This window comes from Parus major, chromosome 14, assembly GCF_001522545.3.
Source record: "Parus major isolate Abel chromosome 14, Parus_major1.1, whole genome shotgun sequence".
NCBI lineage: Eukaryota > Metazoa > Chordata > Aves > Passeriformes > Paridae > Parus > Parus major.
The window spans coordinates 12,382,455-12,401,427 of NC_031783.1; the positions used below are offsets into that span (position 1 = coordinate 12,382,455).

General features: G+C 42.1%; 1 protein-coding gene across 2 annotated transcripts in view; it reads left to right on the plus strand.

Moving 5' to 3' along the window:
* Positions 1 to 18,973, plus strand: part of SDK1 (sidekick cell adhesion molecule 1) — a 380,447-nt gene that overhangs the window by 240,546 nt on the left and 120,928 nt on the right. For both annotated transcript variants that reach the window (XM_015643063.3, XM_015643064.3), the window contains exons 9-14: positions 1,626 to 1,820; positions 3,007 to 3,123; positions 3,385 to 3,552; positions 5,542 to 5,644; positions 6,727 to 6,903; positions 14,855 to 14,991. In XM_015643063.3, coding sequence (XP_015498549.1) covers positions 1,626 to 1,820; positions 3,007 to 3,123; positions 3,385 to 3,552; positions 5,542 to 5,644; positions 6,727 to 6,903; positions 14,855 to 14,991 — 897 coding nt within the window. The remainder of the gene's footprint in view (positions 1 to 1,625; positions 1,821 to 3,006; positions 3,124 to 3,384; positions 3,553 to 5,541; positions 5,645 to 6,726; positions 6,904 to 14,854; positions 14,992 to 18,973) is intronic.

The following is an 18,973-nucleotide window of genomic DNA, read 5'->3' on the forward strand; positions in this document are numbered from 1 at the left end:
ACACAGTAGTATTTAACTTGGGGAGTTTTAAAATGATAATGATGATTATATAGATCTTCCCATGGCACTTTAGCTCTCAGAATATCAACTGCCAGCATTGCAGTGAAATTCATTGTCTGCAGATGCTCAATTCATCAGTGACATCCCATCTTCCATGCTTCGGTGACACTTCTTCTCTGTTTGGGCAAATTTCACTCACCCATGAATTAAGTTTTTTGTCTCTTACCTTATGACAAGAGATTGTGCAGGTCTGAGGTTTTAAGTGAAAAGTGTTCAAAGACACCCCAAGTGTTGTGCCCAGCTCTGGGCTCTCTGTTCAGGAAGGACATTGAGGGGCTGGAGCGTGTCCAGGGAAAGGAATGGAAGAGTCTGGAGTGTAAATCCTGTGAGGAGCAGCTGAGGGAGCTGGGGGGGCTCAGCCTGGAGAAAAGGAGAATAAGGGGGGACCTGCTGGCTCTGCACAACTTCCAGACAGGAGGATGTAGTGAGATGGGGGTCAGGCTCTGCTCCCAGGGAACAGCAGACAGGATGAGAGGAAATGGTGCTAAGCTGTGACAGGGGAGGGCCAGGCTGGACATCAGGAGAAATTTCTTCACAGAAAAGGTGATCAGACATTGAAAGGAGGTGCACAGGAAAGGGATGGTCTTGGAGGTCTTTTCAGTCTTAATTAGTCAGTGATTATCTAATCATGTAATAAAATACCTGCCAAGCTCCTGATCCCTGCACAGAGCCCCCAGCATTTGATCTGGTTGGGATTTCTGGGATGTAAAGATAAAACATTGTCCGATACAAGCAGTGGGATGGGAACAGCTGTCTAAGCCTGTTCTAGGCCCCTGACATCTCTTGAGGGAAAGAGAAGCCTACACTATTTGTGTGTAATAAATTTACAGCCACTTCATTCCAGCTGACGGGGACATGACAGCAACAAAAATATGTGTGAAATAACTGTGTCAGGGTTTGTGGAACATGCACATGAAAGAAAACAGGAATAAATGGGACTGTAAGTTTTATCTAGGCTAGGAATTTTATTTCTCTTTATGCTTGCTTTTTTCAAATAGTAGGTGAAGCTTGAGACTGAATAAAAGTAATAATAATTTAAAGCTAGCCTATTGTCAGCAATATGTTGTTTGTACATTGGCTCAAACTAAGCTGCTAAATTGGGACTCAAGTACAGCCATGTGAGCACTTCATTTTTCATGTGCAATTTGCCATTTCCTTTGTATTTCAGCTATCTTAGCTACAGAAGCACAGAAGAATCTTATTTGGGATGGAACAGTCTTACAGGCTGGTTGTGTTGCCACAGTGCTGCTGTTTAAGGAGCATGATTCTGGCTTTCAACATGAAATTGCTCCAAATCTTATTTTGTAGTAGCATGAAATATGATTGGGTGAAGAAAGTAATTTGATAACATGTTTTCTCAACATTCCCCCTTCGTATTTGCTGGTTTTATTCCCTCTTGTCCTGCAGTGTGTTATTACCATTGATAATGTGAGATGCATCCTCCGTTTATCTAAAGCAGCTTGGAAAAAAACCAAATAATTGACGTAGAAAGACGGAAAAAAACAGTGACACGACCTAAAACACTCTCTGCAAAGACTAACAGTGACTTATTTTGGCTTGAACAGGTGTTCCCATCCCCACCCTGGTGTGGTACAAGGACTCAGTTCCCCTGAGCAGGCTGGAGAACCCGCGGTACAAGGTGCTGCTGAGCGGGGGGCTGCGCATCCACGCGCTGCGGCCGCAGGACGCTGGCATCTTCCAGTGCTTCGCCAGCAACCAGGCTGGGGAGATCCACACCTACACCTACCTGGATGTCACCAGTGAGTGAGGAGTGGTGGCACAGGGTGCAGGAGGTGTCATCCCTGTAGGTGACCCCGCAGCCATCACGTTTCTCCCAGCTGCTTTAGTTCAAGCCACACAACCCTGATTTCTTCTCAAGGGTAGTTGCCCCAGCTGTAAGGAACCCCAAAATGCCCCTGTGGCCTCAGCACAATCTGCTGAATTGTGTGGAAAAGCTCACCATGACATCAGGAGAACTTGGCTTGAGGTGAACTCCCCTATTTCAAATGGCAAAAAGATTTTAGTGAAAAGAAAAAAAAAATAATTGTGTAATACTTTTATCTTTCCTTCGTATTCCCACTCTAATGTAATTCCATTCTGAACTTGAGCCACTGCTTCATGATTGTGCATGCTATCATTTTATTTGCCTTTGTCTGAAACTACATTTGGTCAGGGAAAAAAAGGAAAGTTCAAGTTAAATGTCTTTTTTGGCCAAAAAGTCAGATTAAATGGTTTTGTTAATGAAGTGCATGCTTCTCTATGGAAGAATTAAAAATCCTAGTAGTCTCTTTTAACAGTGATTATTAACAGTCATTTCTGCAGTATTAAACTGCCCTTCAGGAAGCTGATTTTTAGCCCAAGAGCACTTTGCACATACTGACCAGAATTCCTACTGGCCACAGAAAATAAATCAGCCCCAGTTCAATATAGATCTAGGAAACTGCAGGAAAAAAACTGCACTAAAATGCAACTGGGGGAAAATAAGAGAGAAAGAAACTTAGAAAATGTCTTGGATAAGGCTCAGGTTCTATATTCTTTTGGCTGACATTTAAGTTTCAAAGTTAATGCCTTTCTCAAGTTGCTTTTCATCTTAAAGAACTCTGTTATGAAGATGAAGGAAAATAGTTTTGTTTATCTAGATTTCTCAAGCTCCCCCCAAACACTCATTTTGAGCTTTATCATCCTTTTTCCTTAACCCATCTCACTTGTGCAGGTACAAGCACTGATAGATTTTTATTTTCTGTGTAGGTAATAAACAGGATTAGGCAATTCCTGGGAGATGAATAAGTAAAGGTTACAGTCACTGCTGAAAGATTTTCATGTCTTACTGTCATGTCCTTCTCCATGATCAGCTCTATAAAAGTGGATGTAAAGTAGTCCATGGTAATAGTTAAAGGATCTTTCTGAGAGATGAGGCATTGAGTTTGTTTGAATTTTTTATTCTAGACATCAAGCCAGCCTTTATCCAGCCCCCAGAGGACACCACGGTCACCGAGGGGATGACTGCAGTGCTGACCTGTGAAGTTTCAGGGGCTCCACGACCTGCTATCTCCTGGAAGAAAGGTAGCCAGTTATTAGCTTGTAGAAGAGCTGTGATCCAGCTTTTCCTGTCCATTCCTGTAACTGAGATGCTGTAGATCCACTGAGTGCCTCCTTCCCCCTTCCCCTGGCCCCGTGAGCAGCGGGTTCGCTGTGGGGCCGTCACGAGCCGGTGGCCTGGGCAGGAGGTAACCTTTTGGAAGAGCTGGAATTGCAGTCCCTGATCCCTGATCTTGAACCCTGATCCCTGACACTAACCCTGCTGCTTTCCCCTGTGTGTTTCAGGAGAGCAGATCTTAGCCAGTGGCTCGGTGCAGATTCCTCGCTTCGTTCTCCTCGAGTCTGGAGGGCTCCAGATAACGCCCGTGTTCCTGCAGGATGCTGGCAATTACACTTGCTGTGCAGCCAACTCTGAAGGAGCTCTGAATGCTTTTGTGATGCTGACAGTGTGGAGTAAGGATAATGCTTTGTTTAAAGTCTAACTTTAATCAAGTATTAATCAGTTTTTGTTGTACGCTCAGGAAATTTTCATAAGTAATTATGCTTTTCTCGTTAATAGAGTTACTTGTATGATTTAATAGGAATAATGTGTCTATTTTAGGAAGCCTATCACAAATACCCTTTTTGTTTGGAGAATTATGCATATAAATCTCTATTTTGTGAAAGGAAGTGTATTTAAATAGAGCTTCAATCACAATTACAGTTTTACTCAGGTTTTGCTTTGTCGTCTCACATTGCAAGTCTGAGTTTTTGACTTGTAGATTTGGCTATTTGCAGGTGGTTTCTGCCTCCAGGAGTCTGCAGACGGCACAGAACAGTCCATGCTGGTACTGAGGCTGTGCCCACAGTCACAACAGATAGGATTTTCCTCACACTTTTGTATTTTTTGTGGCTCTGGGTGCTGTTGGAAGCCAAATCAAAGTGCAGCAGATTTCAGCTAACCCCTCGCAGTACAGACTGGTGTGGAACAGGGCATCCTATAAAATGGGCTTTTCATTCCCTTGATCTCTATATTTTTTATTTCTTCTGTTGGGGAAGTGAGTCTGATCCAAGAGGTTCACCTGTGTTACTCCTAAGTGAGTTAAATTGAAGTGTAACATGGTTTTTGCTACTCAAGATGCAAAATAATGATCCATGAGCTGGGACTAAGAGCAACTGAAAATAATGAAGATGATGAGGATTAATACAGAAATGTTGTGGCCTTTTCTCCTCTGCAGCACTTGAAGCACTGATTGTGCTGCTGATGTGTAGAGCATATTTGGCATTTATTAATCCCCAAGCTCTGCAAGCTAAATCAGCCATATTTTTCCTTTTGAACTTGGGAATACCTGAAAACATTTCTGTCAGTAGATGTAATGTATTTGTGTCATGTGGCCATCATGTTTATGTCTTATTGACAACACAGACTTGGTAGAAAGATCAGGATGGTGTAAATTGAATGATACCCAGGTGTTTGGATCAAGTAAAGGAGATCCTATTAATCCTCAAAGCTGTGCTTCTTACAGGTATTAAAGATAGTTCCTGTTCATTATACTGCATGGAGGGAAGAAAAGTGAATATAACCTAATGTTTGTGTAGCAACAGCACCATTATAAAGCCAGAAGTCTTACATGGGTACATCAGGAGTACTGCTAAAAATTCCATGCTGTTTAGAGTCAGCCTTTGATTTTGCTGATGGTCCCTTCTTGTGCATGTATGAGATATCACAGTAGATGCTGATTATCTCTGTAGGGATTTGGGACTTATTAACATTATCCACATATCTTCCATGCTCATCCTGGTTGTCTCCCTGCCTCAGCTGATGCTCTCTGCTGCTGCTCCTGTGTGTGACACATAATGGGGATCTTTCACACCGGATCTGGTTGCTGTAGTTACAGCAATTATTATGTTCTGAGCCTCCAGGAGGGGCTTGAGTAAGGATGTTCTGAAACATTTGAGTAAACAACATATCTTTCTTATATGGAAGATTTTTCTTCCAGGAGCTCCTCCAGTTTCCTGGAGTTGATGAGGTTGTAGGGTGCTGTTTAAGTTTACCTCTTCCTCGGTATTTTTCAAGTGCTTTTTTCTTTGCACAGATTTTCTTTGGTCTTGTTTGTGTTTTTGCCACTCCAAACAGCACGGCTCATTTCCTGACTCAGTGTTAGCTTCCACGCTCTCGTGAAGATTTTAGGGAGCTGCCACAGACACTTGCACAAGCCCTTGCACAAGGGAAGAGTTTGGAGAGCTTTACCATTCTCCTCTGGGCTCAGCTCGTGCCCTGTGCCGCTGAGGCTCTCCGCATCCCACAGCACACCCGTGTCACAATGACTTCAGAGGGAGGGGAGCCTTCAAGAGCAGTGTCCCGCTCGCTTTGAGTGACAGAGGCTCTGTGGCTGCTCTCTGAGTGAACAGCCGAGGCTGAAGCTCTGTTTTCACCTGAGCTGTGCCTTGTGCTCCTTTCAGATCGCACTTCCATTGTCCGCCCTCCCGAGGACAGCACGGTGATCAAAGGAACCACGGCCACCCTGCGCTGCGAGGCCACTCACGACCCCAGAATTTCAATCAGGTTGGTGGTGTCACTTCTCGTTTGTGTGGTTTATCCCAGCTTAATTTTATAAGCTGTATGAAAAGCATTAGGTGAAAAGTTTTGGGACCCCCAGATTTTCACACTAAACCCCTGATTACTGCATTATAAGGTTGTACACTGTATCATTAATCATATAAATCCCATCTTCCATTTCAGCCTTATGTATTATTTACAATGAGCTATGTTCCACTTCATGACTTCAATATAGCCTTCCATGATTTTACTGTCAAGGTTAATACACTATCAATAAAACCAACTTGTCAGAGGCTGGTACTTAATGAGAGTAAAAGCCAAAGAGAAGGAATAGGATTTCAGAAATGTTTACTCTGGGGTGCATAAAAGCCACACCAGAGATGCCCATGTTTTTGGAAACAACTCAATAACTTGGGCTTATAGTCTGTTCTAACCGTGTAAAGGAAACCAGAATTTGTCTAGACTATTAAAATTTGAATTACAGCATTTAGAGGAAGCTCAAAACTTGAAAATAAATTTGCCATGAAAATTAATGTAGTCTGAAAGCAACACAAATTAAATAAAATGCAAGGAAGAGCTTGGAGAGTGCTTGAAGGGTGAACTGCAGAAAGAACTTCGGAAAGGGAAATATGGGTATAAAAATTGCAGTTAGAGGCGGGAAATGGTGAGTCTGTGGGCTCTCCACACCTCTGTGATGTGTTGGGAGGTGTGTTTTTGATATGTGAGCTCCAGGAAACCTTCAACAAGTTTCTGATCTTGGCAGTCCCATGTTACAGAGCCTTGGCAGAGCTGGGCCAACACCATTAACTGCTGAGTTAATGTTCTGGTGGGGGTGAACTTAAGAACTTGGACATTTATGAGTACTCCATTTTTTCCTTGTAAAATACATAATATCATGGATGGAATTACATTTTTCATTCTGATTGCTTGATCTAAAATTTGTAAAAGGCACTGCTCTTTAAAGTAGCTGCAGGGGCCTGTCATTTTTAACATGTGATGACAGGAGCTGATCCCTTCCAGCAGAGTTTAAATAAATCTGTGATGGTGTTCTCAGAAATAATCAATAACTGAAACATTGTAATACCCAGGTACCTTTGGAAGAAGGACAGTGTTGTAATAAATCCATCCAGCAGTTCCAGGATCACAGTGGAGAGGGATGGGACCCTCCTGATCAGCCAGACGTGGTCGGGTGACATTGGGGATTACACCTGTGAGGTCATTTCTTCTGGAGGAAACGACTCCAGGACAGCTCGGCTGGAAGTGATGTGAGTGTCCCAGCTTTAATGTTTGCTACTCTGGCTTTTTCAGATACCCTCAGGGATTTTTTCTAGTATTTAATTCTTGGTGTTGTGGAGAGTCAGCAGCTCTGATTTTTTTGGTGTAGGGTTTTTATTTAAGGGAAATTAAGGCTGGTTCATTGCCAATGAAATCGCTTTGAAATGCTCTGATCTCATGGCTGAGCCTGCTTTGAGCAGGAGTTTGGACCAGAGACCTCCTAAAGTCCCTTTAGACCTGGATCTTTCTATCACCCCATGCTGTAGGGCTTTCCCATAAAGCCCAAGTGCTGTGCTGCGCTGCCAAGGTTTGAAAAGAAGAAAATGTTTTCTTCCTTTTAGTATTTTTTTTTCTGTTGAACATTTATCAGAATAGCTGGTCCCTGGATGGGCATTGCTTATTCTTGCATTCTCTTTATACATGATTTTTCAGGGAAAAAAATATTTTTATGTATGCCTTTCTTTATTCCTATGGATCTTTAAAAATAAAAACAAGAAAATGTTTAAAGTGCCATTCAGCTTTGGAAAAGGATTATAAAAATGTCATTACATGGTTCCATATTTTCTATTTCTGTCATTCCACTGAGGTGAAGTGCACTTCCATTTTTATTTTTATCACTAAAAGCAGCAGCTGTGGGTTTGGTACGTGTGTGGAGCAGATCAAATGGAAAAAAAAAAAAAAAAAGAAAGTAATGTTTTATGTAGAGTTATTTATTTATTTATTTATTTCCTCGAGTAGTGCCGCACGCTTTAATTTAACTAAAATTGCATCTGTTTCTGCTGGTCATGCCTGATGTCTCAGAGAAGATGGCAATTGTGTGGTTGGCAATGTAATGAGTTCACCTTTGAGATTTGCTGTGCAGAGGGCTGTTTGATACAGCATCATTCTGACAGTGCCAAGGCTCCATCAGATGCCCATTTTCCGAGAGCGGTCATACATTCTTTTTCTAATTAAGCACTCCTCAGCTCTCCTCCCGGAGTGCATTTTACTGCTGGTTGGAATCCAAGAGCAGAAGACAATTCAGAATATATTGCTGCTACATAACCACACTCGCTGTTCTCTGAGGCGGTTTTGAATGGAGGGCAGAAAATCACAGAGTAAAGACTGAAAAGAACGTTAAAGCTTGGACTTTGAAACAAAGCTATAAATATGTGCTAAACACTTCAGCAGCAGCACTGTTTCCTAATGCTGAATAGCAAAAGCTGTCCTGTGCAGCCTGGTACAGGACAGGGAATTGGATTTACTTGCAGTTCCCCACTGAGCACTTGAGGAGTTTCTTTTATTGTCCATAAAATCTGGGCTAGAAGTTGGTTGGGAGAGGCTCGTCCTGCGTGCACTGCTGAGGCACCCCAGCTGTTCCAGCTGTGTTGGCTGGTTTCCATGCCCTGGGACTGCCTCTTAATCCTGTATCTTTACTTCCTTTGATGATCTGTTGCTGATCACCCATCTCCTGTTTTTCCTGGAGGAATTAAAGGAATCTATCAGACCCACTCTTTGAGAAGAGTCAAGTAACTGATAAGTCACTCAATAATACCTTGAATTGTGACATCTCATTTCAAAGCAGGGCTGCAGGTAGTGCAATACAGCCAGAGAACATTGCATTTCCTCGCAGCTTTCATCATTATTGTTTGGCTCAGCAGCACAGATCTGCGAGGAAGAAAGATACACAATACAACAGGAGTGAAATGAAGAGGAAAATATGTGGAAAGGAAACGTCTGAAGTAAAGCTTAAATTAAATTCCAGCTTGTATAGGAATGACAGATCTATAACATTCCCTGTTCTCCCGGATAATTCCCTCGTGCAGAGCATTAACAAACAGGGTATGCACATTCCCATCGATGAGCACTTACACTTCAGTGCCTTGAGTAGCACTAATGTCAGACAAATGTTCAGGGAAGGCCTCTCTACCAGTTACAGGCTGGAGCAGTCACCAATGGACAATATTGTGTCCCCATAGCCTTGCCTGACAGCTCCAAATCTCTCCTCACCTTTTTCCTCCCCAGGAACCAGCATGCTCCTTCCTCCACCTCTGTGCCCAGCAAGAGGAAATTCCAAAGGCACAAATAAGTTTGTTACTGATTTCTGTTCAAACTGATTCGATTGAAAACCGTTCACCTTCAGGTTATTTAATCTCTGAGTGGTCCAGTTTTCAAATCTCTGAAAAGAAGGAAAGAAAACTCTCTCTTCCTTTGCCTCCCCTTGCTGGAAGTCAGGCTTGGGGAGAAAGGTGGTGCTTCTTGCTGGAAGAACCTGCACTGATAGCACGGCACAGATACATTGGTGCTTCAGGCAGGATGGATCATCTTCCCCAGCATGAAGGAAGAAATAAAATATTTGCAAAGGAAAGCCAGAAAACTAATGAAGAACTTGCTAAAGTGCAGCCAAAGGTTACCTTGCTCATCAATTTTGCACTGATGGTACTTGGGCACAGAAACTAATTGCTAGTCAAGATACTCCATTCATTTGTCTTCCCTCTAAATGTGTTTATTCTCTATGTACATCACTTCATTTGATTTGCATGAGGTAAAACATTTGCGAGTGATGTTTCTATTCTGCAAGAGATAGATTTTCATTTTACACTGGGTTTGTTTTTCTCCTAGTAGAGTTTCTCAGCTGCATATCAGAAATGTTTGGTGATGAGCCCCCTGCTTCTCCTGCATCCCTGCAAGTCACAGGGTTTGATCCTGAAAGTAATTGCATGTTATGAAACATCCCAGCTTCATTTAGCTTCCTTTTATAGTCCTGTAAACACCACCCTGAAATACATACAGAGGAGAAAAGGCTTGTTCCTAAAGCTTCATAAGCTGAATTATCACCATGTATCACTCACCTGATGGCAAACTCTGCTGATTCCAGCTGAAAGTATCCTGAGGATTCTCAGGATGTATAAAATATGCAGAATTACCACTATCTGTGCCTGATGATACCCACTGCTCAATATCAGCCTGTCTGCAGCCCATGCTAGAGGATCTCTTTGTTGTAAGAATGTGACTGCAAAGTATGGTAATGCTGCATTGTTAGAAAATCAAAGCCCTGTACAAGCCTCTGTTATGTCACAACATATAGTAAAATCTTTTAGGCTCTTTCTCTATGCAAAAATATGGGAAGGACAATGTAATACAAAAATAGGCAATTTATTCCTGGCAGCAAGTTCATCTTCTTTCAGTTCCCTTTCATCAGAGAAAGAGCTATTATTGTCCTGTCTTCTTCAAAAGCAGGAGGGGGAAGCTAACCACTTATAATAAACCCCAGTGGGTTTCCAGGAATGCACAGTATTGCCTTTGTCAGCCATCTATCCATGAATTTGGATACCCTTTTTCCTGGAGTATCTATAATTGCCGCTTCTTCCAATTTTTTCCCAATAATCCCATAAAAAAATTATTGCTAAAATTAAAGTGGGTATGACCAGTGCAGGATAAGAGATAGAAATGACACACCATTACAAATGTAACTTGATACAGATCTCACATCCCTTGGTTGCTATAGCCCATCTCTTCTCCTTTCTCCAGGGAGAAAAAGCAGAAGGAATGTCAAACTTGAAAATATATTATTCCTTCCTCACCAGAAGGAAGGCTTCTATTTATTTTTCCAAGCTCTCTATTGAGATGTCATCCGAGAATCAAGGTTCACTGCTGAGTCTGAGTGCACTTGATACTCAAAGGAGAAATATTGCCCAGAAATGCATTGGGAAATAAATGCCATTGTGTCTGTTTGTCACTGAAGGTATAGCAGGAATGTAGGTGTTTTCAGCAAAAAGAAAGCAGAAAATTCAAACCTCTCTTCCAAGTCATCTCCAGATCTGAGCAGATTGAAATGGGAAATAAATCTGTGCACTCTGGAACTCAGCAACCCTTTAGTTCCAAAAATTCCCCTTGTTACAGACCTGTGAGAGACAAAGCCTCAAAACTCGGGGCTGCCTCGCACAAATTCTTCCTGCATTTATAAATTGGAGAGGATTCTTTTGCAAGAGAAACTGCAGAGTCCTGAGCAACAGTTGCCACGTTTGTTAATTTAAACCATTATAAACTTTAAGGAGCAGAGCTGTCAGGGCTGAGTGCTGCATCCCCTCCCTGCCTCAGCCCGGTGCTGTTATCGGCCGTGGCAGATGAACCTGCTGCTCCTGAGCAGAGCCTGCCTGCTGGACCTGACTGAGGGAATCGTTTATGAAATTGGAGCAGGGCTTTTCAGAACCTGACAAGGAAACTTGTTTAATCTCCTGTGCCTTTTTAGTAATCCCATCTTCAGTCACAGTGTCTCTCATTGACTGCTGTTGGACCATTTTTCTCAGAAGTCTCTCCAAACCGTGTCTGGTTTATTTTTCTCAGCAAATAGTCTGCTTTTAGCTAATTTTATAAAACACTCTATGTGTTTGCTGAGTGAATTTTTCAGCTGCCCTCTGGCAGTGATGAGCTGACTCAAAACATTAGGGTTTCTGTTTTGAGCATGTATCATCTGCAACTGGCTAATATTTCTCTCCCAGATTGTCACAATGACTTCATGTTCTTTTCTTGCAAATGCACTATTTTAATTGCTTTGTCAGAGTTCCCTCAGGTCACCTTGGTGGCAATGCCATTAACCCTGGGCTTATCTATCAATTACAGATTTTAAAGTGTCCATGGATGTATTTTGCTATCACATAAAATAAGTTATGGAAAACTTGCCTCCATGCAACTCTTCAGCACTAGAAAAATGAGGTTTTAAGATACTCTGTATTGAAAAACTTCCATATATTTCCTGTTGGGGTTTCAGTGAACAAAAGAAAGATAATGATGGAATTACAATTTGCGTGTCTGGTCAAGGTTTGTTCAGTGCTCTGGGTGTTATTATCCTAAACCTCATCCATTTTCTTGGTGCTGGCCAGTTCTAGTCTGAGGTCCTCCTCACCTGAGGAAGGGCTGAAATTTGAATTCTCTGCAATAATTTCTTGGGCGTTAGAAGCAAGGAAAAGTAATCCTCTTAAAGGAAAAATAGAATGATCTCTTTGTGGAATGTGAATATTCATCATGGTGGTACAGGTCTCATTTATCATCTCTTCCACAGGGTATGTGGTAGCAAATGAGAAGGAGACAAAGTGTAAGTGCATGGTAAAGTAGAAATTACTACTTATTAATGTCTGCTTTTGCATACTACGAGAGAGGTACACTCCTGTGCTGAAATGGCTTTGTAGCTTTAAATATTTATTTCTGTCCAGGTGTGTTTCTTAGGCACTTGTTCTGTCTGCCTCAAGGGGTTTAAATCTGTGAGCACCATCTGTTGTTGTTCAGCATGGACACGTTTGGGTAAAGACAAACGCATTATTTGTGATATTTGTGGATGGGGTGTCCTGGGTGGAGGCAGCAGCTCACGCTACTCAATCTCTGTCTGAGCAGAACGTGCCCATTTCCCTCGTGCTGCTGCTGCTAGTCCTCATCAAGCTGAGAGAATAATCTACTAAACCCAAATCCTAAACAGACAAACCCCAGGTTTTAACCCAGTTTGTGCATTTAAAAAACAGGGAAAAGGGGATGTCCCCTCTTCTTCAAAAGTCTTCTGAGACTTGTGCATTTGGACAAAGAGACTGGGCTTTAAGTTTTTCTTAATTGTGTAGTCTCTGTCTACAAGTGAGCTGTGAATTGAGCCCTTCTAATGTACAGGACATCAAGAGTAGTAAATGCACACCTTGAAAATACCTGGAATCTATACCAGGAGTGCTCATTTGCTGCCCAGAAATGCAGATACATGGGGATAATCTGCTGTGAGCTCCCCCTCAGCCATTCCTCCCACGCTGTTTCTGTGGCCATCATCTTCCAGGAGGAGCTGGAGCCACAGCCCCTCTCTGAGCTCTTCCCCACAGAGACTGGTGATAAATGAAGTGGGGACTGGGACTTCTGTGAGCCATGTAGCAACAAGGCGTTTCACTCTTCCCTTCAGTAATTTCCTTTGCCAGCTTAATCACAAAAAGTTTTCGAACCAGCTTGCCTAGGACATAATGATAAATTGTGGTGGAGGTTTAATGTTTATTATAATTTAATGTTTCATTCAAAATTAAGCAGCACACTCCTGTAGTCCCTGGGTAAATGGTCTTATCTTACACCCCCATGCTTTCTAGCGACAGCCACGCTCTGTTTCCCAGGTCAGCTGCCCTCTTGCTCTGTTTCCAGGTCCCCCTCCTCTCTAAATGTGCTTATCCAAAAGTTCACAGTGTTCAAAATCTACTCCCTTTGGGCCCACACATGCTCCTTGCTGTGCCTGATGTTTGTTTTAGTTCCAAAGTGGCCGTGTCTGAGCTGTCAGTGCACACCCAGACAGGGTGAGAACAGTCAACTCAAACTCCTCACCATCAAGGCATCTCAAGCAAGCGATTTAATGAAGTTGAGATCTGAATCACACCCTGAGGTGTCATTCCATGTTTACTACAGAAAGAGCCTGGGGTCACCGTGCTGCTAATTTGGTTCTGCGTTTAAAGTCAAATGAGATGAGACAAGGCTTTGAGTCTCAGGTTTAGCCTTAGGAAATATCAACCCCTCTTGCCTGGAGAGAGGTGGGCAGGGAAGTGCCTTCTGCTTCTGGTGCCTCATTAGCTGTGTGTTTTTCTTGCCACTCTTTGGCTCTTCCAGCAATATTTTAAATTTTTTTTCTTTGGTGCTAACTCCACAGTGTGTATCCATCAGAAACGCGTAAACAAAAGCATTCACGGCTTTAACAGAAAAATAATAAAACTATTGTCTGGCTCTCCATATGTTCCTCAATCTTCCTGCAGAAACAGAAATCCAGGACATATTTATTGTTCTGGCTTGGAGCCAGAGCCTGTATTTACTTTTGTGAGTGGCTGAGGAGTTGCGGTTTTTAAATAACTCTGAGCCTTCAGTGGCAAAATACATCACAGGCAGGAATTACTGTGTTTTTAATTTAAACATGGGAGTGTCCTCATGGCTTTCTGCTCTGGCCTGAGCTGTGGAAGGGTCACCCTCAGCCTTCCTGGGGAGGAGAGCAGATGGAATGGGTAAAAACTGGCCCTCCTTGCTTTTCATTCACTCCAAAATCCTCCTTCTTCTTAGGAACCAGGATGATAAGGAGCAAAAATCATGCTTAAGTATAATGCTGAAGAGCTTTCATCTCTTAAAACACATCAGCATTTAAGGGTTGCAGCAGAATTTAATGTTCTCACTTCACCGTGCAGCTCCTACTTGCAGCCAATGGGTACAAATGAAATGTTTTTCCACAAATTTCCTTTATGTATAGAAATTACACATTTTAATTGAGCTGCTGTTTTATTTTTGCTTTTGAAATGTTTTATGTTGTATTTCCATGGGGTTTCTGTAGGCATTTTCACTACATTTTCTGGTTGGGTGCTTCCAAAAATCCTTATTATAGGGAGGAAGGATTCTACCCATGACAGGATAAGCCTGAATCCGTGAGTAAATCAAGCTGTTCTGTAGCCTAAGAATACATATGGTAATTTTGATTAGTCGCTCTGTGTGGATAGTGTCAATGTCTTCTGCTTCCTTGAGTATGAAAAATTCCATGTTAAATCATATCTCCCATGTGTTTTACTGTTTATACGTATCACTGCTGTCACATTGTAGGGACATCATTGTAAGAAGGGAGAAAAAGTGAGAGAGGAAATTTATTGACCAACTTTCTCAGTCAAAAACAGGATGAAAATTGGCTTTTATCCACATTTAGCGACATGTCCATTAGCTGTTCCAAGCATCAGCCTTGGGACTTTCAGCATAATTTTTTTCCCCCCCGAACAGGATAAAACTGAGAAGAATTCTGTGATGTCTTTCATTTATTTAATTGTACAATAGCTGCCGGTGGTTTTATATCCATCATCACACGGGGCTGATGTTGCCCGCCTTTAACTGCCTGTAAGACTGGAGCTGAATGAAACGTAGATTAATTTTTCTGTGCTGGTTTATTTTATTTTTCCCCCCTTCTCTTTCCCTTTTCCTCCACAGTGAGCTGCCTCACTCCCCTCAGAACCTCGTGGCCACCCTGAACTCCTCCTACAGCCGCAGCGTGATGCTCTCCTGGGTGCGCCCCTTCGACGGCAACAGCCCCGTGCTCTACTACGTGGTGGAGCTCTCTGAGAACAGTAAGTCAAATACTTCTCAGCCTGATGGTGTTTTTAATTATTCCTTCACACTCACCTCTCCCCAGAGCTGCTGACAAAACGCTGCTGCAGTTTGCTAAACGGGAGCCAGCCTGCTCAAAGGGGTTTTACGTTCAGGTGTTTGCACACTGGAAGAGTGCAATGACAAAGAGGGCTCAGATGGAGGGATTATTTTACAGGAAAGGCTTGGTTGCACCTCTGCCAGCCAGACTTGAGACACAACAGCTCATTTCTCAGTAAAACAGCAGTGGTCAATTAGTTCCTTCCCATGGCTTTTTCTCCAATTTTGTGGATTTCTTGGTGCATTTGGAGCCCCAAGTTTCACGTAAAAGATTCAGAGAGGGTGGTAATTCAAGGAACTGATGGTCTATTAAAGAAAAAACTTGGATGTCAAGCAGAACTGCTGTCTTACCTCTCTGTGGGCTTATATATTTTCTCTGCTTTCTCTGTCATTTTACACCCTTCCTTTAGGCAGGTGGCTGAGGATGCTTGAGTGCAATCCAAATTCTGACTTCCTGGGTTAGAAACCTGGGCATTGGGAATTGCCACTTCCCAGTTTTATCATGCTGTGCACCAGGTCCTCCGTGGCTCTCAGTCTGCAAGGTTATTCAGGGACATTGCTAATGCCTCTTTAGGAATTGATGGAAAGATGAGGTTATATGGAAATTGGTCACCTTGGCAATACTTTCTAATCTCTATCACCCTAGGAGCTGGAAATCCAAGCTGAACAATTGATTCTTGATGAAAAAATTAAGAGCATCACTTCTTGTGACATGTGAAAATTAGTCACTGCATAACTGAATGTGAAACAGTGAAACAGTTCTGATTTCTGATTATCTGGAGAGCAGCAGTTTGTTTTGCCACACGGAGAGCTTGAAGGGAAACTTGAGCTTCAGATCACATACAAGCCTTTTGCTTTGCAGGCTGGAGTGAATAACTTCTCAGATGTGGAGGTCCCAGAACCGATGGTCTTGACAACTGTTCAGTAAAGTGCAGGTTTCTAATCCTAGCAGAAATCCAAAGTCATGCCCAGGGCTGCTGTCCTTAAAATAGTTCTTTTCAAGCAAAGACTCCTGATCTTTTTGAAACAAATGAATAAGAAAATCCACGATCCTGCACTCATCCTCTACCTTCTTATCATCACTTTCCTTTCTGTTTTCACTCTTCTCTCCTTCCCTCCCATAACTACAGCCCAATAACTGCCTGTTTTACTTGTTTTCCTTCTTTCACCCAAGGATGTTACCCTTGTGCTCCTTGTTTCCCAGTGGCTTTGTTGATGACAAGTTAGTGAAGTCCCAGTCTGGGAATACAATGCAAAGGTCCTCGAGCTGTATTCACACAAGGGTGCCAGAACATGTGCTCGTGGGTCCTGCAGTGGCAGTGCCAGGAGAATCATGGAATTGTTTCAGTTGGAAGGGACTTTAAAGATCATCTCATTCCATCATCTTTCTTGTGTCATGGAGGAGTTTGGAAGGTCTTCAAGTCCTTTCTACCAAGGATGCTTTGCAGTTGTATAGGAATGGGGGTAGATGTGCCATCATTTTAGAATTAAGTCACTGAAATTTGTTGAAGGCTCAGCCAAAATAAACTGTAGTTCTTTGGAAAGCATGCACACAGTCCCTGAGAGCACCACAGGGTCCTGTGAACCTCTGCTCACTCTGTCATAGGTAAGGTAATTTTGGCTGATGTCTTTGCAATCTGCCACTGAGAGGGTCTCATTGTCCCAAAGCACAGGTCTGTGTCTTGCCACAGCTCAAAGCTGCAAAAGCCAAAGACAGGCCAGGTTTGTTGTGAACTGAGCATCTTAACTCCCAGGTCTTGCTGTCCTTTACATTTTTGTCTTTATTTACTTTGTGTTTGTGTGCAATGTGTAAATGATTGCCCACAGAAGTAGAGCAGGGAAGAAACTGATGTTCCACTGTTGCTGTGTTCTGTTATTCCTTATATACAGAATAGAACAGCAATGTCAGCAGTGGCTTTGGTTTGGAACACTCACTGTAATGTCTGCACACTGTTCCTGGCTTGTTTTGGTTTCTGTTTTTCTGAAGTGTTTGTTTTTCAGGGTTATTTCGATCTCAGCAATGTGTGGTTAATATTTAGCTTCTCCAGTCCTCCTGCTCCTCTGGAAACCATCACCTTCCCTTTGTTCCCAGCCATCCCAAGCACTGTGTGTGCACAAAGCTGGCATTTGGTGTTGTGTAGGTATGGCTTGGTCTGCTATGACTGTGCAGAAACTCTCTTTGCTTTTCTAAGACAATTTCTGTTTGGGTTTTGTGCTGCAGAAGGAGCGACTGTCAGGGAAACAGGGAACACACTCCACGAGCTCTGTCACTGTCACAGCAGATCAATGTGCCTCCCATCCCAATCCCCCTTCACTTCCAGACGTGAAGGAGGGACACCAGAATTGTGTGGTTTATTTTCCAGTTAGAAAAGCTGCACAGGTTTTGTTCTTAGTTCTGTGGGGTTTGAATGTTTGCAGTTTGAGTGTTTTGGATACAGGTGCTGAAATGTGGCCTTGTTTCGTTGCTTTGTTTGAGCTGCTTTGTTTAGGATAACTCTCACAGCTTTGGGATCCACAGCAGGTTTTGAAGCACGTACCATAAATGAATATACAACAGTGTCTGTTGCAGAGAAATAGCTGAAGAGGGTTCAAAATAACGAGTATAAATTTCAGGGGTTTAATTACCAGCTGCATTAGAGGGAGGCGTGTCACTCCACCTGGCATGGATTAGAACTCCTTTTCATTAATATCAATTCAGTAAAGAGATACAAAACCCTTATTTTAATTAGAGAGGAAAAAACAGCAGCAGATCGTGCACATAAATTGCTGGGAATATGAATGACTCTAGCCACCTAATTTTTAAAATTAATGTATTTGGCATAATGCAATAATTCTCAAAATACAAGTATTCACAGTAGACTGTGTCTGTGGGTGACTTGAAACATATGGCCTTAAACATTTGGGGGCAAATTTATAATCTAATTTGAAAAACACAGTTCCAAGGAAACACAGTCATTAAGTATTCCTGCCCACACAGAGCCAAGAATGTGAACCTTGATTTGAAATAGGATTTTCAAATAAATAGTAGCATGCATTGCTGTCATTTGCACTAATATAATTTTGGATGTTTCATGACCTGTTTAGCCCCATTGCGATTTTCCTCGGAATTCCAATGAAGTGTCTTCATGGAGTTAGGAGGGGATATGCTTATTTTATTCCAAAAGGGTTTAGACTGAAGGAATTAATAAAAAAAATATTCTGAATAGACTTTTAAATGAAGAAATGAATTAAGACTTACAGAATTCTGCTGATGACAATTAAGATAAAAGCTCATTTTTGTTTTATTGTGTTCTGGGATATCTGTGCTGTGTGAGGTAATGATATAACTCAGATTCATCACGTTGTGCCAGTGAGGAGATAATAAAAGTTCCTGTGGAAAGCATCTTTACATGCTTAACTATAAACTTAAAACCTATGCATTGTCATCCTGAATTTAGTAGGGAATAGTCAAATGGCAAATATTGAACTCACTGATAAATCTTTGCAAAAATCAAAATAAAACTGTATTGTCATTATGATCATGACTCAGATCTAGATCATTTTAAAAGATACTTTTTTTGAGACCACTGCTAGACCTTGTATAGATAGGTCCTACCAACAAATGGTGCAATATCATATTGCTATAAAGGTTTGAAAGATTAATTCAGTGAATTCCAGCAGTACAGCAGATTCCTACACTGCCATCTATGCAAAACCCCCTGGAGAAGGAGAGAGATGGAAATGTGTTCCAAACCTGCAAAAAACAGCTTTCTGCAGCAGATCTGATCAGTAATACCAAATTAGAAATGATTTTTGGGGAAATTGCAATTAATGCATGAACTGTACGGTAGCAGGGAAATGGGGAAGAGAGGAACTCTTGGCACATAGCCAGAGTTATTGAACACATCACAAGCACATCCAGAA